The sequence below is a fragment of the Aquarana catesbeiana genome, linkage group LG05, assembly GCF_042186555.1.
Source record: "Aquarana catesbeiana isolate 2022-GZ linkage group LG05, ASM4218655v1, whole genome shotgun sequence".
Lineage (NCBI taxonomy): Eukaryota > Metazoa > Chordata > Amphibia > Anura > Ranidae > Aquarana > Aquarana catesbeiana.
Window position 1 is genome coordinate 574122898 of NC_133328.1, and position 25799 is coordinate 574148696.

At 45.1% G+C, this 25799-nt stretch overlaps 1 protein-coding gene across 2 annotated transcripts in view; it reads left to right on the forward strand.

The window, feature by feature from the left end:
• LAPTM4B (lysosomal protein transmembrane 4 beta) overlaps window positions 1-25799 on the forward strand; it is a 187961-nt gene that overhangs the window by 120830 nt on the left and 41332 nt on the right. For both annotated transcript variants that reach the window (XR_012244551.1, XM_073632017.1), the window contains exon 4: window positions 274-396. Coding sequence is in view for 1 of the 2 variants with exons in the window: in XM_073632017.1 (XP_073488118.1) it covers window positions 274-396 (123 nt within the window). In the remaining variant the exon portion in view is untranslated. The remainder of the gene's footprint in view (window positions 1-273; window positions 397-25799) is intronic.

Consider the following 25799-nt stretch of genomic DNA (forward strand, 5'->3'; position numbering starts at 1 on the left):
CAGCTGTGCTGTGTAAATCTAAGGAATAGATGAAGAAAAAAAAAAAAAAAAAAAGACCGTGGCAGGTAAAACGGCTCTCATATACAGTATGTATTCCATTTTTGTATTTAGATGCTTGCCTGGAGTTTATGTTACAGTATATTTGATTTCTAATATTGCTTAGTCATCTGCAGTTTTGCACTTGATAATACAAACTGCCATTAGATGCAGAATAGTTCCTTTATTTTACACTTTTTGTATCTTTTTAACTTTCTTTTGTTTCTCTCTTCTTAGCAACATGCTGCTTGGATTATCCCATTTTTTTGCTACCAGATTTTTGACTTTGCTCTGAACTCCCTGGTTGCTGTCAGTGTGCTTGTCTATCCCAACACAATTCAGGACTATCTGCAGCAGCTGGTAAGCAAAAAACAAAAAACAAAAAAACACTTTGTTCATAGTTCCATATATTACATACTGTTGGGGTGATCTGTGGGGTACTAGTGAGTGAGCAAATATTGTACAGGGGGGTGAGGGGAAATGTTCCAATGAGAACACCTGTCTTGGTGCCAACTGCCAATGGTGGAATTTCCTGTGGTCTAGACCAGTGTTTCTCAACTCCAGTCCTCAAGGCGCCCCAACAGGTCATGTTTTCAGGCCTTACATTATTTTGCACAGGTGATTTGATTAGTTTCACTGCCTTAGTAATTATCACAGCCATTTCATCTGAGGGAAATCCTGAAAACATGACCTGTTGGGGCGCCTTGAGGACTGGAGTTGAGAAACACTGGTCTAGACCAGTATGCTACCCATCCAGTCTTGTCACAAACCCACCCTGATACAAAACTCCTTTACATAGATGCCTTAAAGCTTTGTTTGCTGTCTTGTGGCCACACTGCGGCCAACCACCAACTGACCTAAATTGTAACCAAACACCTAAAATATGCAACACACAAGAATGTGAATGCAGTATAAGGCCTCGTTCACACGGGCATACTTAAAGTGATAGTAAAGTCACAATGTTGATTGTTTTTCCTATAGGTAAGCCTATAATAAGGCTCACCTATAGTTACAGTAAAATATCTCCTAAATGTGTACCATTTAGGAGATATTTACTTTAGCAGCAGCTAGTGGCGTCACCGGCACATGCACACTGAGCTTTGAATTGACTGTGCCGTTCATTCTGAACTCTGTGCCATGGCTGTGACTCCCGCACGCATGCTCAGGAGTGACGTCATCGTGGCTGGGCCAAACATAAGGTCAAATAGTGCGAACCCAGAAGAAAGACCGAGTGAAGATAGAAGCGCCTGGACCCGTGACAGTGTGGCGCTGGAGGGTTTTCAGGTAAGTCTGTCATAATGTGCTAGTATGCGATGCACTTAAACCACCTGGGGGCCCATTTTGGGATTTTTTTGGTGTGGTTCACTACCGATTTAAGCATACATGTTTGCCTACATGGAATGCACAGGTGTTCTATGCATCTACATGCAGGCAGTCCCATCCATGTCTATTGGGACGCAGCGGCTGCACAGACACAGCCGCTGCTCCCAGTTTGACATCCATGCGGGTGTGGGTGCGTGTCCCCAAACGCAGTCTGATTTTGGTGAAACGCACCTACATGGATGCCAAATCAGAAGCACTGGCTGTATCCATGCAGCCCCTGTATTCCAGTAGACACGAATGGGACTGCCTGCATGTGGATGCATGGAACACCTGTGCATTCCATGCAGGCAAACACAGCACTCTGCATATATTTCCCCTTAAATATGCCTGCGTAAATGAGACCTAATCCAGTAGCTGCCACTACACACATCTCGAGTGCATCTGGAGTTACATCTGACAGCTACTTGCGAAGGGACCACTTACCAGCACCCTCACCACTGCAGCTGACCCCTATTCTTCTCCCCACACCACACCTGCACACCATCTCTACTCCCACCACTGTTCCCAACTCTCTTCTCCCCCCCCGGTTCACTACTCCATCCACTTGCTCCTACTGTACTTGCCACTGCATCAATACCTGCTTCTGCGCTCACTGCCACAGCACCAATGCATGCCGCAGTGCTCGCAGCCACTCTACCGATGTGCACTTCTGTGCTCTCCTGTGCTCTCCATCTGTGCAGTAACACATCCTTCTGTATTCAGGCCAGTAAGCAAACAGGCACACTTTTGGCAGTTTTAAGTGTGGGAATATAGAAAAGAAACATACAAACTTACCTACCTGCTGCAGCATTGGTTCGATGCTGCAAGCTGTACTCCGCCAGATTTAAACCCAAGAACTGAATGATCACGTGACCACTGATCTTCAGTTCTGGGGTCCGCTGCGAGCAGAGAGCTATGACTGTCTGTCACCTCTCTGTGCTCTGCCTCTCCAGTGCTCATTGGAGCACCAGACAGCAGAGGGGGTGGGAGCATCTGGGTCAGACTGTCAGCAAAACGCCGAGAGGCTGAGCCAGCTGCTTGCAAGTCATCTGGGTGGATCCTGACATTATTGTCGGGATGCATCCAGAGTCTGGGGCAACTCTGTAAAGTCAGCTGACAGTGGGGTTTAGCCCGCTCTCGGTTGATTCTGAGTCCCAGGCGCACCCCTGTGACCCAGTGACCATATTTTTCTTTTAAACCCAATTCTGGACAAAATGTTTTTTACCCAAACATTTAAAATATGAAGCTTTAAATATCTAGAATACATTGTAATCCTGTTTTAAAAGTCATGTTTGGTACAAGGTGAGAACGCTCTGTCCTTGTCTCTAAATTGTGCTCCTGTAGTGTCACCCTGTCCCATGCACCCAGCCATGCGGATACACATTGCGGAGGCATATTTCAACATTGTCCCTATCAGAGACCAGCAACACTGAGATGCAAAAATGGATGCTAAAAAAAGAAAGAACTGCGTTTTATTTAAAAAATGCTGTCTTTGTTTCCTTTACATCTATTTATTCCAAACCTTATTTCAAGGTAGTTGTTTTTGCTCAGCGTCTCTTTTTATTAAGGTTCCTCTTAATTTTCTACACCAATGGACTTAGTTTGCCCAAATATAGGTTAACTAAATTGACAAAGGTTGCCTTATGGGTGCCTTCTTGAGACAGGATTCTTACCTTGAGCTATGTCTTTAGGTTACCATGCCTTTTTGCTTTGCCACCATCCTTCATTCCTTGTAAATTCATAGTCTGACTATTGGTTCATAGAGAAAAAATATGTGGAACACATGGACTTTATCGTCACCAGGTGATTAAAATAAGTACCTGTATTTATCGGCATATAACACACCTTAATTTTAAGAGGGAAGTTTCAGGAAAAAAACTTACATTTTAAATAAAGAACTTTGAAGCAAAAAAAAGAACTTTTTATTATTATTTATACACCAATAGATGATCAGATCAAATCTTATAGTATACCCGAATGACCCAGACCAATCCCGTGGCAAAGATGCAAAACCAGCAAACATTTGCTTGAAGAGTAGTGTAGTTCAGGGGATATTGGCTTTGGTCAGAGTAGTCTGCTACAGCTCAACATGTTTCGCAAACATTTGCTTCCTCAGGAGCTTAGGTAGACATTCTGGATAAATAAGAACATGTGATAAGAATCTCTGAAAATATATAAATTGCAACAATTCTATTTACTTTAGAACAATGTATATAATCAAATAAGTTTGGGTTGAGCTTAGGTACAAATATATACTCTGTGCTCAAACCATCTAAAATGTAGGTATGTCTATGTTCCTGTGCTTGTTGTCATGAATGAAATCCAATTATTGGCCCAGTATATCAGATGAGATTTATTGAGACCATGAATCAAATTCACTGCAGCAATTTACACACAATTGTCTTACGCTTTACCTCCTATGCTCTAGGCTTTCCTTTTGAGTGTATTCAAGCATTTTTGCCCCATAGACTTCAATGGGTACATCTGTAAATGTACAACACATGTGTTTGTGCACGGTTTTACACCCGATACCAATCTCCTCCTATAGAATTGCTCTCCCCCCCTTGCCCAGCCCAGGAAAAAAAAAAAAAAAAAACACCTGAAGCTTGATACATGTGCAAAAACACTTGCACAAAACTTGTAAAATGCCCCCAAAAAGGCTTCACAATTACTAGGAATACATTTTGATCAGGTTTGAATGAAGGCTTAGAGCTAGAACCCTCCACTAAATAGGGAGTGTGAGCTTTGCTGAGAGGAAGGATCTAGCTCTGACTGTACAAGTTGAAAACTTCATTAAAACGTACCTATGAAAGGCAGGATACTGTTCTTACACAGAAATCCAGAACAAGCCAATAAATGTTATCTTAAGGTACGATCAGGCATGTACTGGCCATCGGGACTACCGGGAGATTCCCGGTGGGCCGATGGCTCAGTGGGCTAGTCAGGTGCGGTCCTGGAGCCGCTTCTCTCTGACAGTGAGTGATCGCAATTTCACTCCTGTCAGGAGGAGCAGCTTCCGTCATATGCTGGAGAGAGCATTAGGCTTTCTGCTCCCTCCAGCCTGCAGGGGGAGATAGACAGCCGGCAGACTTTCCTTCCTCTCTCCCCTATCGCTTGTTATCACATGACTGGAGAGAGGAACGAAAAGCTGCCTTCAAAACTGTGAGTACATGTGGGAGGGGGAGGAGAGGGAGGACACACTGATGTGAAGGGGGCTGCTAATGGGGGCTCTCTGATGTGAAGGGCTTCTGATGGGGACACACTGATGTGAAGGGAGCTGCTGGTGGGGACTCTCTGATGGGGAATCTGATGTGAAGTGGGCTGCTGGTGGGGGCTCTGATGTGAAGTGGGCTGCTGGTGGGGGCTCTGATGTGAAGGGCTGCTGGTGGGGACTCTGATGTGAAGTGAGCTGCTGGTGGGGACTCTGATGTGAAGTGGGCTGCTGGTGGGGACTCTGATGTGAAATGGGCTGCTGGTGGGGACTCTCTGTGAAGGGAGCTGCTGATTGGGACTTTTTAATGTAAGGGGGATTCTGTTGGGGACACTCTGATGTAAGGGGGACGCTGTTGGGGACACTCTGATGTAAGGGGGACGCTGTTGGGGACACTCTGATGTAAGGGGGACGCTGTTGGGGACACTCTGATGTAAGGGGGATTCTGTTGGGGACACTCTGATGTAAGGGGGACTCTGTTGGGGACACTCCGATGTAAGGGGGACACTGTTGGGGACACTCCGATGTAAGGGGGACGCTGTTGGGGACACTCCGATGTAAGGGGGACGCTGTTGGGGACACTCCGATGTAAGGGGGACGCTGTTGGGGACACTCTGATGTAAGGGGGACGCTGTTGGGGACACTCTGCTGTAAGGGGGATTCTGTTGGGGACACTCTGATGTAAGGGGGATTCTGTTGGAGACACTCTGATGTAAGGGGGACGCTGTTGAGGACACTCTGATGTAAGGGGGACGCTGTTGGGGACACTCTGATGTAAGGGGGACGCTGTTGGGGACACTCTGATGTAAGGGGGACGCTGTTGGGGACACTCTGATGTAAGGGGGACGCTGTTGGGGACACTCTGATGTAAGGGGGACGCTGTTGGGGACACTCTGATGTAAGGGGGATTCTGTTGGTGACACTCTGATGTAAGGGGGCGCTGTTGGGGACACTCTGATGTAAGGGGGACGCTGTTGGGGACACTCAAAATTAAAGTAGGCCAGTCATGAGGAAGTCCAGGGCCAAATTTTTGTCCCAGTCCAGCCCTGGGTACGATCAGTCCACAGCTCTCTCATCACATTCTTGGGCTGAGCAGAAGATTTGGAGAAAGAGTCCCTCATTCATATACTTGCATTGGAAAGAAGCAAAATAGGTATTTGGCCAATAGTTTAGGATGGCAAAAAACATGCATACACTGCAAAATAATAAAAGCTGCACAAACATTGACATGGCTGCATAGAATAATCTCTATAAACTTTATAACAAAGGAGAGTCAAGCTGAAAATCACTTCTTCAGTAAAACAATTCAGAATTTAAACAGCTACTTGCAATTAAACAACGTCCCTCAAAATGAAGTCCATGGTAGTACTGGTAACATAAGTGAATAGCCAGAGCGATACAAGGACAACATAAGTATTTTAGTAGAAATTGGGAAGGGTTTCGTCACAGTGGCTGGATCTTCTGGAGAAGCTTTGTGCCATTAGGCTCCAACCTAGTTGCACACACGCTGATTCTGACAGTTGAGGGCCTCTCACACAACTGAAGATCAATTATCCAGCTACTGTACCTTTGCCTCATCAGTTGTGACCTTTCTGACCTGCATGAGTGAGGAAAACTGAGCTATTTATTCTTTCTGGGCATGTCCAGGAACAAATGGAATTAAAGGGGTCTGCGCCTACATCTGTTTACTGTGCAAGGAAATTTTCACTTTCCCTTAACTTAATGAGAATGTTGAGAATTTACTTTACAGGTATGTGAATAGTGCTTCCCTACATTGGTAGTCATTGAAGAAGAAGTGCCCCTTACTTCAGGGGTCGGTAAAGAAATACCCCAATTTATTGTTGGTTAGTAAAGAGTTGCTCCGTTACATTGGTGGTCATGGAAAATTGTCCCTTATATTGATTGTCAGTAGAGGAGCGTCCTCTTACATCGATGGTCAGTAGAGAGTCACCCCATTGCATTGTTGTTTACTTAGAGAAGTGTCCCTTTGTTTTGGTGGTCAGAGAAGAAGTGAACCCTCACATTAGTGGCAAGTGAAGAAGTGTATCCTTACATTAGTGGTAAGTGGAGAATACCATTACATTGGCAGACAGTGGAGAACGTCTCCTCTTACAATGGTGGCCAGTATAATGCTCACTTACATTGGTAGTCATGGGAGAAGTGTTCCTTACATTGTTTGTCAGTGGGGAAATGTCTTCTTAGATTGGTCAATAAAGTGGCATTGCCCTTGGTGGTCAGTAGAAAATCACCCCCTTGCATTGATGGCCAGTAGAGAATTGCCCCATTACATTGGTGACCAGTAGAGAATTGCCCCATTACATTGGTAACAAATAGAGAGGTGTCCCATTACATTGGTGGTCAGTGAAGAGGTGTACTCTTTCATTAGCTGTCAGTGGAGACTCGCCTTATTACATTGGTGTGAGTACACCTATACACCGGTGGTCCATTGGGAAGTGTACCCTAACACTGGTGGTCAGTGGAGAAGTATACCCTTATATTGGTGATCAGTGGAGAATTGCCCCATTATGATGGTAGTAAAATGGAGAAGTTGACCCTTACAGTGGGAGTCAGTGGAGAAATGTACCCTTACATGACGTGATCATTAGAGAATCACCCCATTACATTGGTGGTCTAGTGCCACATTACATTGCAGGTCAATTTAGTGCTCTCCTACTTTGGTGGTCAGTATAGTGCCCCTATACAATAAAAATGACAACAAACTGACTAAGATAATTAATAATGCTGTATGCTGTCATAGTTTCAGAACATTTAAAAAAAAATGTTTTGACTATATATCAAATGTCTCTGTTTTTCGGTTATGACCAACTAAGTGGCCATACATGCTTCAAAATTTGCAAGCAAAGGAAACAGTTTAAGGATTGGTTGCTGAAGTTTAGTAAAGCGAGGAATAAAGCAGACCTATGTTGGCTGTATAAAACTTTAAATCATTCAAAATGCTACAGGTACATCAAAAACATATCCTTGAATTGTTCCACCCTTTGGTACCAACATGGAACAAGTACCTAGGTATTAGTGGTACGGTGAAGGAACTTATGGACATATGTGGCTAATAAGAGAATGCCAGAACATAGTTTCTCTATTTCAGCAGCAGTCATTTGATCGATTCTAAAATCAACTCCAATCAGCAAAGTAAAGTAAGTCAGCAAACTGCTAATTTTGTCTGGAAAGCCACAGCAACTATGCTAACTGTTTACCATAATCAGAGTTCTATAAACATCCAAACCAACATCATCTGTAAGGGGGGCCAGAGAGGGTGGCATCTAAACCATAGAACACCCACCCTACGTTTTTACCATTTGGGATTCAGATTAATGGGCATTCAGAAACAATAGCAAATGTAGGGCTTTAGCTGGTTTACCAAATTAAACATGATATTCAGAAGAAATGATGTGTCCTGAGTATATCTAAAACCCATTTTTTTAATGGATGGAGTGTGGAAGAGTTAAAACCACTGTTCGGTTTTTAACCATGCATTAGCTGTCCAAAACAAGAAATGTTTCGACATTTAAATACACTTTAACCACTTGCCAACCGGGCCAATTCTGAAACTTCTTACATACATGTAAAAATCTACAGTACATTTTGTAGCTAGAAAATTACTTAGAACCCCCAAACATTTTATATATACACTGGAGATCAAAACTAGAGGATAATTTATGAACACCTGATTTTTTCAGAAATAATGTAATCTTCATTGCTCAACATTTGATTACATTTTTGTTGTGGCGATACCATGCTAATAGAACAGTGTTTTTTAAAATAACCAAGGCACTTCAACAAAAGGAAAAAAAAAAAAATGTTATTTTGTAGAAAACACAGTGATCAAAATTAGAGAACAGCAATGACTGTAGCACAGAGAAAGATTAACTACAATTTCTGAAGGTTACATCAATTAACAATTAGTGTACAGGCCTTTGCTTTGAATGACCTTAGCAGATCTGCGGCCACAGGACAACACTAGTACACTAATCTCTCACACTGCTCTGGTGTGATTTTGTTCCACTCTTCTTCCAGTTTCTTCCATGGACTGGTATTGGACTTTTTTTTGCATTGATACATGTCCCCTTGGGCAGGACCCGGGTCCCCAAACCCTTTTTAGGACAATATCATGCATATTAGCCTTTAAAATTAACACTTTTGATTTAAAATATTCTAGTCCCTTAGACTTTAATGGGGTTCTAAAGTTTGCGCAAACTTTTGGTCCGTTCGCAGGTTCTGGTGCGAACCAAACCGGGGGGGGGTGTTTGGCTCATCCCTACTAAAGAGAACTTTGGCCCAGTTCTCCTCTGTCCACACAACATGCTCCTTAGCAAAGGTTAGTCTAGCCTTTTGATTCTTTCTGCTAATGAAAGGTTTGGTTACTGCAGGGTGGGCTTTCATTCCAAATTCTTTTAAACGGTGAGACACTGTATCATAAGACAGATCCTTACTCTGCTCAGCAATGAACTAGTGAGCAATCCCAGCTGCAGTGTTGAACTGATTGCGATTGAAATTCTCCAAATTATCCTGTCCTCTCTTGCATTTGTATTTCATGGATGACCAGCCGCCTTGGGGGACTTGAATGAGTTTATGACATTGTAAAGATGCAATATTCTAGAAATCACAGGTTTTGAACGACAAACTTCTCTTGTTATGGCTGAAGGGTCATCCCTTTGGCCTTCATCTGGATAACCTGCTGCTGGAGGGGTTCAGTCACTTTAGAACGGTTCACCACCTTGCAAAGTCAGTGAGACTTGGAAAGTTAGGCTGCCAGTTAAATAGGGTTTGTCAGATAATTAAACAAAAATGAAAGCATGAAATATGCTTAAAAAAAACTCCTCTTTCACTCCTGTTTAGGTCATTTCAAATAGCACTAAGCAGTGACCTTAAAATTTAGGAAATTGTGGGTGGTGCTCTCATTTTGATCTCCAGTGTGTAATATAATATATATATATGTAGCAATAACTCTCGGTGGAGCTGCTGGTTTAAGCGGGCTTGTTACCTTCACTCTCGACACCCCTGCTTCACCGGCACCGGGTCTAGGGTTCCGTTGAGTTTACCTCTGGACGATAAAAGCTCCAACACTTGAATACATTTTCAATGCTTATTGAACCAAGTAACAAAGGAAGTAGCAGGAAAGAGGCAGGAGGGACGTTACAGGGAAGCTCAAATACCTTTCTTTAGGATTCTTGAGAACGTCCTTATTGTAATCGGATGCAATCCCCTTGAGGGACACACTCTTTGACACACTCTTTGGGACACAGTGCTTGAACCTTTAAGCCAAACCCGGCAACACTATGCTGTAAAGTTACTTTAGGATATGTCCTCCAACCAAGTCACCAGGCCCCTCTCCAGACCAGCACTCTGCATGATCCTTCCATGACGGGTCCTCACCTGGGATCTCCCCGGTTGTCCAGCTTCATCACTCTGGATAGACAGCTCAGGACCATTCCTCTGCTGCTGTGGTAGGCCCCAGACAAGCTTCTGGGCCCACCCACACGCTGCAGCGACGTGGGCCTCCGGAACGGAGGACCACGAGGTAGCACTCTAACGCATACCTGTCGGCCAGGAGGGCCAGCAGGTGGCTGAAAACAAACCCCAAAACATGGCATCTGTCCCATAAATACCCTCTCCCAGAATGCAACTCGGAGGACCACCACCACCGAGTTGTCTCCGAGACAGAGGAGCACTCGTACGCTTCGACATGTTGCCTTTCCAACACTAGCCAATGGTAACAGCGACACCCACAGGCTCAGTGTGGAACCACATGCAATGTCAGCCAAGCTGGAACAGAGGCAAATCTAACTCCCCTAACGAGCAATTTACTAAATTTACCTATCAGTTGGTAGATCACAAATCTACCAGCGCTACATATACACACATACATACATACATACATACATACATACATATATATATATATATATACACACACACACACACACACACACACTTAGACTCTTAGCAGAAGCTCTAGAGAATAATAAAATGATGGGTTTTGCAATTTTTTATGTCACACGGTATTTGCGCAGGGGTTTTTCAAACGCAATTTTTTTGAAAGATCCATTTAAATGAATTTTATTGCACAAAAATAGAATATAATACAGGGGGTCCCCTAGTTACAAACATCCGACTTACAAACGGAGGGAGACAACAGGAAGTAAGAGGATATATACCCCTAGGAAGGGAAATTCACTCCTGTAAGAGCTATTAAGGGGAAAAGGTACCTCCCAATTGCCATTGGGACAGAAAGTGAGGTGAAATCTTCTGAACTGGGGCACACACAGTAAAACAAATGTTACAGGGGTGTTAACCCTTCCCTATGCTATCCAAAAAGCTTAAAAATATTTTTTTTTGCCTGGAGCTACACTTAAAAAATGTACCTGTTCCGACTTACAACTGTTCCGATTCAACTTAAGAACAAACCTACAATCCCTAACTTGTTTGTAACCCGGGGACCCCCTGTACCCAATTTTTTTGTAAAATGTAAAAGATGATGCTACGCTGAGTAAATAGATACCTAAAATGTCACGTTTTAAAATTGCGTATGCCGTGGAATGACGCCAAACTACGGTACTTAAAATTCTCCATTGGTGACATTTTAACCGCTTGCCGACCAGCTCATGCCGATATACGTCGGCAGAAGGACACGTACAGGCATATTAATGTACTTGTACGTTGCCCTTTAAGAAGCAGCTTGCGGGCATGCACGCCGCAAGCTCCGTGAGTGTGATCATGGGTCCCGCGGACTCGATGTCCGCGGGGATGCTGATGTAAACAAGCATTTCCCCGTTCTGCCTAGTGACACTGACACTGATTACCGCTCCCTGTAATCAGGAGCGGTGATCAGTGTCTTGTCACACATAGCCCACCCCCCCCCCCCCACAGTTAGAATCACTCCCTAGGACACACTTAACCCCTACAGCTCCCCCTAGTGGTTAACCCCTTTACTGCCAGTCACATTTACACAGTAATCAATGCATTTTTAATCGCACTGATCGCTATATAAATGTGAATGGTCCCAAAATAGCGCCAATAGTCGCAGGCACGATAAAAATCACTGATCACCGCCATTACTAGTAAAAAAAAAAAAAAAATTATAAAAATGCCATAAAACTATTCCCTATTTTGTAGATGCTATAACTTTTGCGCAAACCAATCACACGCTTATTGTGATTTTTTTTTTTTTACCAAAAATATGTAGAAGAATACATATCGGCCTAAACATTTTTAAAAAATTGTCGCTATTTTTTTGTTTATAGCACAAAAAATTAAAACCACAGAAGTGATCAAATACCACCAAAAGAAAGCTCTATTTGTGGGGGAAAAAAGGACATCAATTTCGTTTAGGAGCCACGTCGCACGACCGCACTATTGTCAGTTAAATCGACGCAGTTCCGAATCGCAAAAAGTGCTCTGGTCTTTTGCCAGCCAAATGGCCTGGGCCTGAAGTGGTTAAACATTTTTACAGGTTACCAGTTTAGACTTAAAGAGGAGGTCTGGCACTAGAATTATTGCCCTTGCTCTGACGTTTGCAACGATACCTCACGTGTGGTTCGATCACTGTTTACATATGCGTAGGGAACTTATGTATGTGTTTACATTTGCGCATAAGCACGGGGGAACGAAGGCACTTTTAAAAAAATATTTTTATCTAAAACTTTTTTTTACACAGTCTCTACTACTACAGTATTAAAAAGTCCAATTTTTTTATTCACATTTAAAATTAAAAACAGCTGAAATGTAAAAAGTATATCCAGAAATAATTGATGTACACTTCGTATACAGAAGATCTGATGTAACAACATATGTACATATAAGGATAAACAGGTAATATTTTAGCTCTGGACTTGTTTCATGAAGCAACGTTCAATTCTTCAGGAGATATATCCTTGCATATATCCTCCTTTGGGTGCTTGCTGTTGATTATATTATATTAATGACATGGTTTCCCTCTAGATATCCTTATAAATATTATTATCTCCTGAAGAAGTGAACATTGCTGCACAAAACACGTCAAGAAAAAAAATGTGGACTTTTAAGTAGTAGTTTCGTTTTTGGGGGCGCAAACCAATCACACGCTTATTGTGATTTTTTTTTTTTTACCAAAAATATGTAGAAGAATACGTATCGGCCTAAACATTTTTAAAAAATTGTCGCTATTTTTTTGTTTATAGCACAAAAAATTAAAACCACAGAAGTGATCAAATACCACCAAAAGAAAGCTCTATTTGTGGGGGAAAAAAGGACATCAATTCTAAAGTCCCATGGGTATCCTTTGTATCCTTTGTATATGAATGCTGTCTTGAATCTTCTGTTGTTTGGGGGGGTTCTCTTCTGGTGATGCGAGGCTTAATGCAGCCTCTGGGCCTATCATAGGCATTCCTAAATAGTGGCAATTTTGCCCACCCTTCTGCCCTCCTCATAGAAGCTGTATTATAGTTACCATCATTGACATTGATCATATGAATGGAGGACAGGCTTATGGTTGAAAGATCCACCTTCTCCATTTATAGAGCATTTTTTATTGATGGAAGCAATAGTACAGCTTCTGTAAATGGAGGGGGGCAGGGCGTAAAGGGCGGGCATATTGATGAGTGCCCATGAGAGATCCAGCGGCTGTTTTAGGCCCGCAGCACCAATGCATTACCGCTGGGGGGTGGGGGGGGGGGGGGGGGGCAGAAGAGAGCCAGCACAGGGGGCACCATATTAAATGTAACTACCAATCCTTGTGCTGATTAAAAAAAAAAAAAATAGGCTTAGTACATTTTTTATTTTTGACTTGAGTGTCCCATTATTGCTTCAATTTATAGCGCAGTGACATAATAGGGTCACATGACTACACAGGGAGTTCCAGGGTGTGTCTCAGACATACTGTACTTTGGCAGAATAAGATATTTTTTTGGGCCCCTTTACACTATAAAAAAAAACCAAAAAAACATAGCCATTTTTTTCCTCTTGCAAACATTGAACTGAGTGTTTTTTTATGTGCCTCAGAGAAGTTTAGAAATTCTAGATGAACCTGATTTTGTCTCACCAGCTGTCCCTGTCTGATCCCGTTCCCACTTTGCTAATGAATTGTTCTCCAAAATCTTAGAAAGAGCATCTGCAGCTTGCACTTTGTTGGCCAATATGAAGTAATGGTTTCATTAGACGGTTTATGCCGATGAAGCAACTGGATAGTGTTGGCTGTCCCTCTACACAAATGCTGGCACCATTCCGTGCTCTAATAACATAATTGGAGGGGGAATATTACTGCTTAGCATGCAGTCACAAGAGGAAACACTATAGACTAAATAAACACCAATTCACACAGCGTAGGTTCTCTGATTTGTAGTCAAGCACACAGTGAAAGCTGTGTAGGGATTTTCAGACTGTAGTGCCCAGTTAATGTCAGGGGAAGTGTCTTAAGCTGCCCATATTCACTTAGGGTTCTATGTATGAAACATTCACTGTGCCGATAACTTAGGCATACTGTATATACCATATTGTTTGTAATATGATTATTTCCTATGATCGCCAGCGTCATCTAGTGGCCATAAGCAGTATTTTTTTAATGAGTTCTTTCAGAAAAATATCACATAATGCGTTTGATCTCTTGAAGGCCAAGTTGACATGGATCGTGCTCGGCGATTCTACATGACAGATTGGCCTTCTTCGAAAAAGATCCCTGGATAAAATATCTTTCGGATTCTTCTTGAGAGAGAGCGAAACCTGTGTTCTGGCAGTAGAGGGTGCACTTATTTTCCTCTTTTCTTTACCAGTTTTTCTACTTCTTCTTTCCAGTCTCCAACTGTTCGCTTTTCTTTTGTTGGTTTTCTCCATTGCATGTACTACATCGTACATAAGCTGACAGGTGTTGCGTAGTGTGATGTAGCAGAAAATTTGTTCTATAAAGCTGGCTTGATGCACACAACAGCAGGGGAAGTGGATTTGCCCCTCCTGGATGGGGGAGATCAGGTTTACGTCATGGTTATTATCTATTGATGTAGCCATATACTTCATTGTCTAACTTCTAATGGAGAGAGACAGGTGAGCTACTTAAAAGGGATTCTCTTCTGTTATATAGTTATTTCTTGAAGCTAAACATATTGCACTACAGATAACCTTAGGATTAATGGATACTGTCTTGACTTTGATTACTGTACCATTGTAAGCATGAAAGAAAGCCCGGAGCAAAGAAATAAAAATAATAAGCAAAGGGCGGGCATGACAGAGTTAACAGTGGAACATAGTTTGAGGGATGTTTATGTTAGAACAATTGGGATTGGTAGGTTATTAGGAAGGGGTGGAGCAAAAATTAACTGAACAGGGGGCAAGGTCCCTTCCCAGCTCAGTTGGTCTGGAAGAGAGAGCTTGCAGCATGGCCGCTGTGAATCCCTGTTTGCAAGATTGAAGGCCGGGACTGCGTCCAGGGGACCTGGATGGCTTGAGAGCAGCCTGGATGCGGCGCTGGGTGACAGTGCCTCAGCGGCCATTTCAGCGGTGGGTGAGTCGGTGCGAGCGCGGCGGTCCAGGCCGCCAGGCTCGTTTCTCCCCGGATCCCCCTCTACTCCTCCCTCCCAGGGTGCAGAGTCAGAAGCTCCGTGCGGGTCGGCCGGTTTCTGGGCCGCCCGCGAAGCGCGCGGTGGCGCAGGAAAGGGGGGGGTTCGCTCCCAGCCAGATCCCTCTATCCCCCTCCCTCCCAGAGAGCAGAGACAGCAGGTTCGGGCAGGGAGGCCGGTTTCTGGGCCTCCCGCGAAGCGCGCGGCGGCACATGAGGTGGGGAGAAGGGGGGGCAGAGGCCATCAGTCCGTGGAGCATCCAGGAGTAGTGCCAGCAGTTCCAAGGCGGATGCTGGGCCTAGCGAAGATGGAGCAGGGAGACAGGCCCCTGGCGTTTCCACAGCAGGGGCGGGGCTTCAGCATGGGAGAATGGCAGCAACGGCACCCAGGCACCCCAAAGCTGGGGCTGGGGGGCACGTAAGAGGGGAGGGAGAGAGGACAGAAGCGGGCAGTGGCCTGGTGCGGCACTGTGGGATAGATGTCATTGGGCCCATAAAAAAGCGACCCACAAATCAGTGGGTGAATCCGGCGCTCGGAGGAGGAGCTCTGTAGGACCGCGGATCCCCGGCGGCCAGGGAGGTGTCTGCTGGAGGACTGTCGGCCACTGAAGCGGAGATAGGAGAAGACCGGTCAGAAGGAGAGCTGTCGCAGTCGGATGACGATGGGCAGCAGGGACGTCATGCTGCAGTGGAGACGGGACTTTCGGCTGGTGGGACCCTTCCCAGGCATCTCGGTAAGTCCATGTTTATTCCTTCACGTGTTGTTGGTAATCTTGTGGGGGAGGGGGGCGAGATTAACAGTGGGGGTCAGGGAGCAGCGGGGCAGTCGGATGCGACTGTGCCTCCCACTCCGGCCGCGTGGGCGGTTGGCCGCGCTACGGCGGAATTGGGGTTGCAGGAATTCTGAGCAGGTTTGAAGGATTTAGTAAAAAATTTGAGCTGGGGACAATTGGGATTCAGTTTCCTGCGGCGGTGGGTGGATCCTGGGGTCGGGGGGCAAGGGTCGGGTGGTCAACGGGCTCGGGGACTCCCCCCGTGCCTGCTACGGAACAAGCGGCGCCCGCGACGGAGGTCGCTGGGGTGGCAGTGCAGGAGGTGGTGCCTAAGCCGCCGGGGGGGGGGGGGACAGGGGAAGGGGCGAAAAAACAAGATTTGGTGAGACTGGCAGATGCAGAAAAATGTGAGGTTTAGGTGGGTTTTGAGGGGCCCATCGGAGCGCACCTAAAACCTGAAGTTCGAGAAAAATTAGGAAAGGGGAATACGTGGAGATTTTGGCGCTCCTACCGCTGGTAAAATGTAACTTAGATAGGGTTAAGCCGGAGGATAACAAGAAGGAGGACAAGGAGAAAAGGAGGTAGAGGCTTATCCCCAGGACTTTTGCGAATTGGCTGCAGGCCGTTGCAGTATTGGCAAGTGTTATTGGGGAAAAGAACCCAGAGCAATGCTCGTCATTGTTTGGGCTATTTGGACGCTATAGGTGTGGCATTCAGAGTTACAGGGGAACAGCTTGGCTGCGGTATGACGAGCAGTTTTTAGGCAGCGGAGGGCTATACACCTGTCCTTGAAGTGGGATCATAAGGACATCAGCTTATGGATGCGCCTTATGACCTCGGCTAGGCCGACGGCTCTGTTGTTTCAAGGGGTGGCAGTTTAATAAGGGTTCCTGTAGATTTGGGGGGTCGTGCAAGTACAAGCACGAAGGTTCAGGTTGTGGAGGGGGACACACGGTGTCCCGGGGTTTTTAAACAAGGAAAGGGCCGTACCGGCGACCCTGGGGGAAAAAGGGGAGAACGCCGGTGAAAGTGGCAAAGATGCAACCTTTCCTAGATAGATACCCAGACAGGGAGGCAGCGCGGTTACTTGGTCGGGGATTTGCGGAGGGTTTTAGAATCCCTTCACGTTTAATGGATACTCCCCCGCTGTCATGCAATTTGCGGTCAGCCTTACAACATGCTGACATGGTTTAGGAGAAACTGGGGAAGAAAATTTTGTTAGGCCTTCCTTCGTTGCCAATATCGGATTTGGTAATGGCACCGCTAGGCGTTGTGCCGAAGAAAGAGCCTAACAAATTTAGGCTTATTCAGAATTTTTCCTACCCTAAAGGGGGTTCGGGGAATGATGCCATCGACCCAGAGGTCTGCGTGGTCTCATATACGTCGTTTGATGCAGCGGTAGTTTGGGTGTATGGGCGGGGGGCACTTAGGGCGATAGCTGACATAGCATCGGCTTTTCGTTTGCTACCGGTTCACCCGGAGAGTTTTTCGTTTGTTGTTGGCAGTAGGAACACTACGTAGATTGCTGGCTACCTATGGGGTGTTCTATATCCTGCGCGTTGTTTGAACAGTTTAGTTCCTTCCTAGAGTAGGTGGTGAGTGACGTCGCGGGAATAAATTCAATCATTCACTATTTGGACGATTTCCTTTGCGTGGGCCCTCCCAAGTCAGAAGTTTTGTGCGGTCCTGTTGGCTACGCTGGAACATGTTGCAGATAAGTTTGGTATTCCATTGGCCCCAGAGAAGACTGAAGGTCCACGGACGGTGTCGAGTTTCTTAGGCATCATGTTAGACATGGAGTGCAGGCTGCCGGAAGATAAGCTGACGGCTTTGCAAGCAGAGATTCAGGGAATAATGGGATTTCGCAAAGTACGGCTGCGCACCCTGCAATCCTTATTTGGTAAGTTACATTTGGCGTGTCGCATTTTGCCCATGGCAAGGGTATTTTGCAGGCGGCTGTCGGCAAGTACGGCAGGGGTTACGTCCCCCAAGCACTATGTGCGCTTGGTGAAGGCTCATAGAGAAGACCTGTAGGTACGGCACACGCTCCTGGCTAATTTTAATGGCAGTGCGTTGTGGATGTCAGGGCCAGTTAGCAATTTGGATCGGGAGCTGTACACAGATGCGGTGGTTTCTGCGTTTTTTTGGAGCCTTCTTCCAAGGTAAGTGGAGTGCAGGGCCTTGGCCTCAGTCGTGGAAGGAGGCAGGTTTAGTAAAGAACATGTTACTGTTTGAACGGTTCCCTGTGGTATTAGCAGTGGAGTTGTGGGGGGAATCTTTCAGGAATTTGAAAGTTAGATTTCACGGGGACAACCTGGGGGTGGTACAAGTAATTAACAAGGTTTCAGCTGCATCACCGCCGGTGGTAAGGTTGCTCAGACACCTTGTATTGCGCTGTCTGGCAGCGGAATGGGTGCATCTATGCTGTGCACCTCTCTGGTGTGGAAAATGTCATTGCTGATGCACTATCTCGCTTTCAGTGCGACAGATTGCGGGAGTTGGTACCAGGGGCGGAGCAGAACGGGGTCCCTTGTCCCGAGCGGCTGTGGAGGATGGCCTTGGAAGAGTAGCGGAATGGATTAGACAGTCAGTGAGCGAGGCGACGTGGTCAGCTTACAACAGTGTATGGCAGGATTGGGTATCAATGCTGCAACAGGTGGTGGAAGGCCATGAGGAACAAGATTTCTGGTTGTTGGTTTTTTGTATTTTGTTTCCCGGAATCTGGAGGAGGGGGTGTCGGTGTCTGGGTTGAAAAAGAAGTTGGCAGGCCTGGCGTTTTGGTTAAAACTTCAAGGTTTATCTGACTTTACTAAGGAATTTTGGGTTGGGCAGGCATTGAAGGTTTACTGGCGTTCTAAGTTGGGGAGGGACGCTAGGCGCCCGGTTTCGTTCGAGCTATTAGGTAGGACAGTGGCGCAGTTAGACGTTACTTGTTCGTCAGGTTATGAGGTAGTTTTGTTTAAGGTGGCATTCGCCTTGGCGTTTTTCGGGGCGTTTCGAATTAGCGAATTAGTCAGCCCCTCTAAAAAGAAAAATGGGGGATTGGGTGTAATGGATGTCAGTTGTGGGGAGGACAGATTGTCCATATTGGTTACAAAATCTAAAACGAATCAGCGGGGCAAGGGAATAACGGTGCAGGTTTTTTTTTTTCACTGCCAGGTTCTCCCTTGTGCCCAGTACAATTGGTGCGGGGGGTTTCTTGCCATACGCCCGGGGGGGTGGGGTGGTCCCCCCTTTTGGTACATCAGGATGGGTTGTCGTTATCGCATTTTTCAATTCATTGAAATTTTCAATAAATGTTTAAGGCACTTGGTTTGGGGGATCAAAAAAAAAAAAAAAAATTTTCATCCCATTCCTTTAGGATAAGGGTGGCTACGAGTACATTGAAAAGATTATATGTGTTGGGGTGTCTATCTGATTTATTGGGGGGTTTGTTTTTTTTTTTTTGTTCTTTTCTTTCAGGTCAAATGCAGTGCCTGGTCTGGACAGTGGGCCACCCCTATATGTGTTGGGGGGCGAGGAGAGGTGATGCCAGAAGGGATGGGAGACAGTTGGGGTTTTTCCAGACAGGAAGCCTGTCTCCGGTGGTTGGGGGGCCTGGTATGCTATGGGGTAGAACGGTGTCGTAGGTGTGTAGATTTGCACGTATGGATAGGCCTCTTGACGGGTGGGTGTTACATGTTGGCAGCAATGATCTGGGGCTCAGGTCAATGTTAGATTTGGTGCGAGACATCAAGTTTGATTTTGGCAACTTAGGATGGCTTTTCCACACATGTTGATTGTGTGGTCGGACATAGTGGCACGTACTACATGGAGGTTGGCGAGGTCGGTGGACAAGGTTAACGGGGCCCGTAAGATGGTTAACAAGGAAGTCAGTGGTTTCGTGGTCAGGAATGGTGGGTTGGCTATCAGGCACATGGTGTTAGAGGTGGATACATGGCGTTACTTGCGGAGAGATGGGGTACACCTGAACGATGTGGGCTTTGGGAATACAGGATGGGATAAAGCGAACATTGAGGGTTTGGCAGGGCACACAAGGGTAAGGCTTTACCCTGGTGTGTGCTGTGGCGTGATGTTGGTCTTTGCGGGTGAAGGATTAAACCCGAGTTATGGTAAAGTTTGGGACCCATCAGTAGTATGAGGCCCGTTGGTGGTATTCCAGCTAACGGAGGTTTTAGCTGGAATTGGTTATTGGGTGCACTGCGGTCAATTGGTTTGTTGTCTCCGAGCTAGCATGTCAGCTGGAGGCCTATTTTAGTTAAGGTACTGCAGTGCCTGATTGGATCGAGTTTAAGATTGGTGGGTTTTTCCCTGCAAAGACCAACGGGAGTATTTAACTGATATGTCAGGTGTTTTTATACAGTTACGTTAAGTTGATATTGAAATTAATTTTATTGGTTATTATTAATAAAGATAATTGGCTGCTACGGCCAATATTTTACTCCAGATGGGTGTGGTCTCAATTATTTGGGGTAAATAGGGATGGGGGTACGTAGCAGGTTTAAAGGGTGTGATATTAAAGGGAAACTAGATACATCTGGTATACAATAGTCAAGAAAGCCCGGAGCAAAGAAATAAAAATAATAAGCAAAGGGCGGGCATGACAGAGTTAACAGTGGAACATAGTTTGAGGGATGTTTATGTTAGAACAATTGGGATTGGTAGGTTATTAGGAAGGGGTGGAGCAAAAATTAACTGAACAGGGGGCAAGGTCCCTTCCCAGCTCAGTTGGTCTGGAAGAGAGAGCTTCCCACCCTCCCTCCCTAAAATTGGTAAGTATGGTCTATATGGATTTTGTTGGTACAATTTCAAATGTTGGAATGTCGTGGCAGTGGCGTGATGTTGGTCTTTGCGGGTGAAGGATTAAACCCGAGTTATGGTAAAGTTTGGGACCCATCAGTAGTATGAGGCCCGTTGGTGGTATTCCAGCTAACGGAGGTTTTAGCTGGAATTGGTTATTGGGTGCACTGCGGTCAATTGGTTTGTTGTCTCCGAGCTAGCATGTCAGCTGGAGGCCTATTTTAGTTAAGGTACCGCAGTGCCTGATTGGATCGAGTTTAAGATTGGTGGGTTTTTCCCTGCAAAGACCAACGGGAGTATTTAACTGATATGTCAGGTGTTTTTATACAGTTACGTTAAGTTGATATTGAAATTAATTTTATTGGTTATTATTAATAAAGATAATTGGCTGCTACGGCCAATATTTTACTCCAGATGGGTGTGGTCTCAATTATTTGGGGTAAATAGGGATGGGGGTACGTAGCAGGTTTAAAGGGTGTGATATTAAAGGGAAACTAGATACATCTGGTATACAATAGTCATGTATCCAGAGACTGTTATCCAACCTTTTCTGCCATATGTTTTCTAGTTGGCTTTTTGTAATTCTTTGAAATACTTATTAAGTAATATATATATATATATATATATATATATATATATATATATATATATATATATATATATATGTAATGGAAATGAAAAATACCACAAAATGGCCACTAGATTGAAGCTGATAATCATATCACACTAATAAACAAACATTTGTGGTGCCTTGTGTGAATGCTTAGGACAATCACACAGCAAATATTTAATACATAGACCCCTTTGGATTTCTTTTATTCAGCCCAAACAGACAAAAATCACTTGATTCCTCCATCAATGCTAAAAAGCACAATAATCTCTTCTGCCAGCTTTTGTTTTTTAACTTAATCACTAAAGGAAGTGCTAAAAAATTGTCCTCAAAATAAAAATAGACTATACATGCATACCTTTATATAAATGTGAAAAAAAACTATGCAAGGAATCCATATACACTATATTGCCAAAAGTATTAGGACACCTGCCTTTACACACACGTGAACTTTAATGGCATCCCAGTCTTAGTCCATAGGGTGCGGTTTTGAGTTGGCCCACCCTTTGCAGTTATAACAGCTTCAACACTTTTAGGAAGGCTGTCCACAGGGTTTAGGAGTGTGTCTATGGGATTGTTTGAACATTCTTCCAGAAGCGCATTTGCGAGGTTAGGCACTGATGTGGATGAGAAGGCCTGGCTCGCAGTCTCCACTCTAATTCATCCCAAAGGTATTCTGTGCAGAATGGGGAAGGCTGGTCCAGGCTGGGGAAGGAGTTAACATTTTGCACCTCAGTTCCCGGGCTTTTTGGGCCCTGCCTTTCTGCCCTGTGACATAAATATAGGGAGAAGTGCGGGTTCCGGGAGTCACGTCGGTCGGTTTGACCCACTCTAGGAGATGACATGATCCCTATGCAACATTAAGGGAGACTGCTGCGCCCAACAGTCCAGCAGAAGACACCTGGAGTCTGGAGAATTTCCAAAGTCTGGGGGAATTCCAGCAATGGACTACCACCTTGTTGAGGTACGCCTGGGCAGTCTAGTTCAATTAGAGAGGAACATGTTGCACTGGAAATGTACCTGTTGGACTTTCTCACAAATGTTCAAGTACAGTTGCATCAACTATTTAAAGCCTGGCCTGAAGTCATTCAAAGGGGAGCATGATGATTTCTGGTGTATGAGAGAACACGGTCAGTAAAGCACATTTTGGGAATGGAGTAAGTCAATATGGAAGGTTAACCCGGCAAGGACTAGTCAGAGGAGGAAAGCAGTTGCTATGGGTAACCAGAACTAGCGCAAGGTACATTGCAGCCAGTCGTGAAGCCTGGTGTAGGTGGCAGGTCCTCCGGTAGCGGAGGGGTCGTTGATCTGGCTCCCCCTAGTGGTAAGTTTCCCAAAGCAACTGGGGCCCATCCCATGATATGGAGACCTTCTGCGCGAGGCATGGGAAAGAAGGTGTTAACAAGTGCACGCATAAGGTCCGTGCTAGTGCACAGCGGGACACCATTCTGTCACTGGGAGTGAGGTGGCAGAGGTACGCTGAACTAGTGGAGAGGGCATGGGCTCTGCAGTGTCCCTCCAAAATGTAGTATATAGCAAGAGAAATGTGTGCATTGACATGGAAAGCACTTTACGAAGGGACTCTGTACATGTTCTACTGCACACCATGTATGGCTCATCTCTAACCCGGCTAAACGCCAAAATGTTTGATTGTCACATGAATGCGGTCCCTGCCTGGTTCTAAGCATTCATGAGTGAGCTCCATGTGAAAAGGTATCCCACGTGCAGGGTGAGTAGGCCCTGCCCACAGGCTTGTATTATCCAACTGCTTGGCCAGCACTGATCTTTTTAAACCAGAAATAATACACGGGCACATCATTTTCTTTACCATAAAAATGATTTGCAATCGTTTCCGATGTTCCTTCTCATTCTGTTGTAGACATGCAGTTCTCTCGTTTCCAAGTTCTTTGAGTTTGTGGGTTTCAGTTTGGCCCGTCAACTTTAATTTGTGGAAATGTATTTTTTGAGAAATGCCTTCTACATTAAATCACTAGCATGGCTTCAGCTATTCTGTGGCCTTCTTGGTAGCACCTTATATGAGTAAGGTTACTGAGACGTCTGTGGTATGCGTAGGAATAAACTTAGCAGTATCATAGAAAGTACTGAACCGTTAGCCATACGGACTTCTATTATTTGATGTTGTTTTAAAGTGTAGCAAGGTCCCAGGCCTCCTTCGGTCTAATGAGAACCTCCAGGGCCAGAGATAGCTGACATCCTTTTGTATATGGTGGGTTGTGAGGCATGATGGGTACAAGGTAGTTCAAGTTTTTGGGAGCCAGACACTTCTTGAAGTCAAAAGAAAGTTTACTTCTCTTAAACTTTTTGGGGGGAGAGAGGGTTAGGGCCAGGACACCCTTAGGTAGATTCATTGGCAGACTCAAGACTTCAACAGGAGGACAGCCATGCAGGGAAAGGCATCCAGCAAGACGCCACATCTGCATGTGCAGGAATGTTGTCTCCTATGGCAACAATCTTTAACAGTTCCTAACACAAAGCTTAATGGTTCCTCTTCACTTCCACTACAATCACTCCTTGTAGTTCTTCAGCCCACTGAGCTCCCGGTCTCTCACTAGACCCTCTGATTCACTGCCAATGAACCCCTTGAGCTCCTCCAATCTTCACGGTAGTATCTTCCTCAAGCATCACCTCTGGCTCTCTGCTGCGTCCCTAGCTTGGCACTCAAGATACTTCTCAAGCTTCATCCCACTGGCCTGCTCAGTCCCTGGCTTGACACACAAGGCTGCTCTGCAAGCGTCACCTCCACTGGCTGGGTCCCTGGCTTGATACCCACTGAAGTTTCACGATTCTTTACCATCCCCGGTTGGTGAGAATGCTGCTCCCGTACTTGCTTCAGTTACTCACTGCGGTCCCTGGTAATAAGGCGGATGGTCCCTTACTGGCGACAGCTTCCCCTATACCTCCGACCACGACAGGTTCTCTGGCCGGCAGAACCGGCACTCCTGGTTGGACTGCAAGCCGCAGTCCCAACCCTGTGCTGCTCTCTTGCTTCTGGATAGGCCCTCAGACAGCCTAGCAGCCAGATGCCCCTTGGATAGGCCCAATCTTCGGCCTAGCAGCCCGGACGGTACAACACACGTCCACCCAGACAGCCGTCCAGGTGGCACAGAACATCTATCACCTGACTCCACCCGAATATATAGTTTCTCCCAGCAGGCCAAGGGACTTATGAAAACCCCTGCCCATTGGCTGAGATACCCCATATACCCATAACCCGACCTTGCGTTGCCCTTCTCATATCTAGTACCACCAAGTACCCGGCCACCTAGTGGTAGAAGAGAAAAGTGCAACAAGGCCAAACTTAGGGAGAAATCAATAGATCTCTATCAATCAACCAGGATAACTATTCCTGGCAAGTAAATTTGTGAGGAGCAACCCTGCCTAAACTCCAGTGTGTCTCTGCCCCTATTAGTGAGATTCGCCCTCTCTATTTGTACTATTTAATGTTTTCTCAAAGAGTGAAAGTAATAGAAAGACACAGATTTTGGGTTGTCACCAGAACAGGAAAAGACGGAAAATCTTCCAATAGGGACTATAGGTCTGCTGACCCTGGTGATTTCTTTATTTTGGAGGGATTTCCTCTCACTTCCTGTTGTGGCTATAGGACAGGAAGTGAAGGGAAATGTCCCCAAAACAGGTGGCAAAAAAGAAACTGACAAGGTTTTAAGACTCTCTTACTACTGATTTTGCATGTTTTACTACCATAGTGAGGCCATATCTTTTATTTCTAGAGAAGTTGCTATTTGGTTTGTATCACATTTATAGAATGTGTGGGGTTATCATTTAGCGCCACAATTTTAAGGCATTAAAGGACCTTAATAATTATGTATCGCCAACTTTTTTTAGATTTTTTTATTTTTTGTTGTTGGCTTGAGTCCTCGATGAGTGGGTACATCTTAAAATGGGGACACATGTTCTAGTGTCTGAGAATGGAATTCTCCTCACTCTGTAGAGATTTCCTCTCACTTCCTGTTGTGTCTCTGGGGCAGGAAGTTAAGGGAAATCTCACCAATGGGACACACATAGAAAAGAAAAAAGAACAGAAGTTTTAATCCTTTCCTACTTTATTCAAAAAAAAAAAAAAAAAATACAAAAATAAAAATTTTTTTGGCTATACATACACAAAAACTTTTGTACTGAGAAAAATACAAAGCCTACAATTGCTAATCTCCTTCTAAAAATACTATTTGCCTGGCTGTCTCTGGATTCAGTACTTTCTGTGTCACTGACCTGGAACAAGCATGCAGATTAAAGTCAGAAGTCCTGATCAGCAGCCTTTTGCCAGGTCAGTCCTTAAGCCGGCCATAGACCACAAGTACCGGCCGAGATTAGAAGTATGTATGGGCAGGCTGATTGTACCCAAGTTGATCGATCAACTTGGATACAATCAGCCTGTCAGATTTTGCATGCTGTAGCCACCATCAATAATCACTGTGTGTTCTCCCA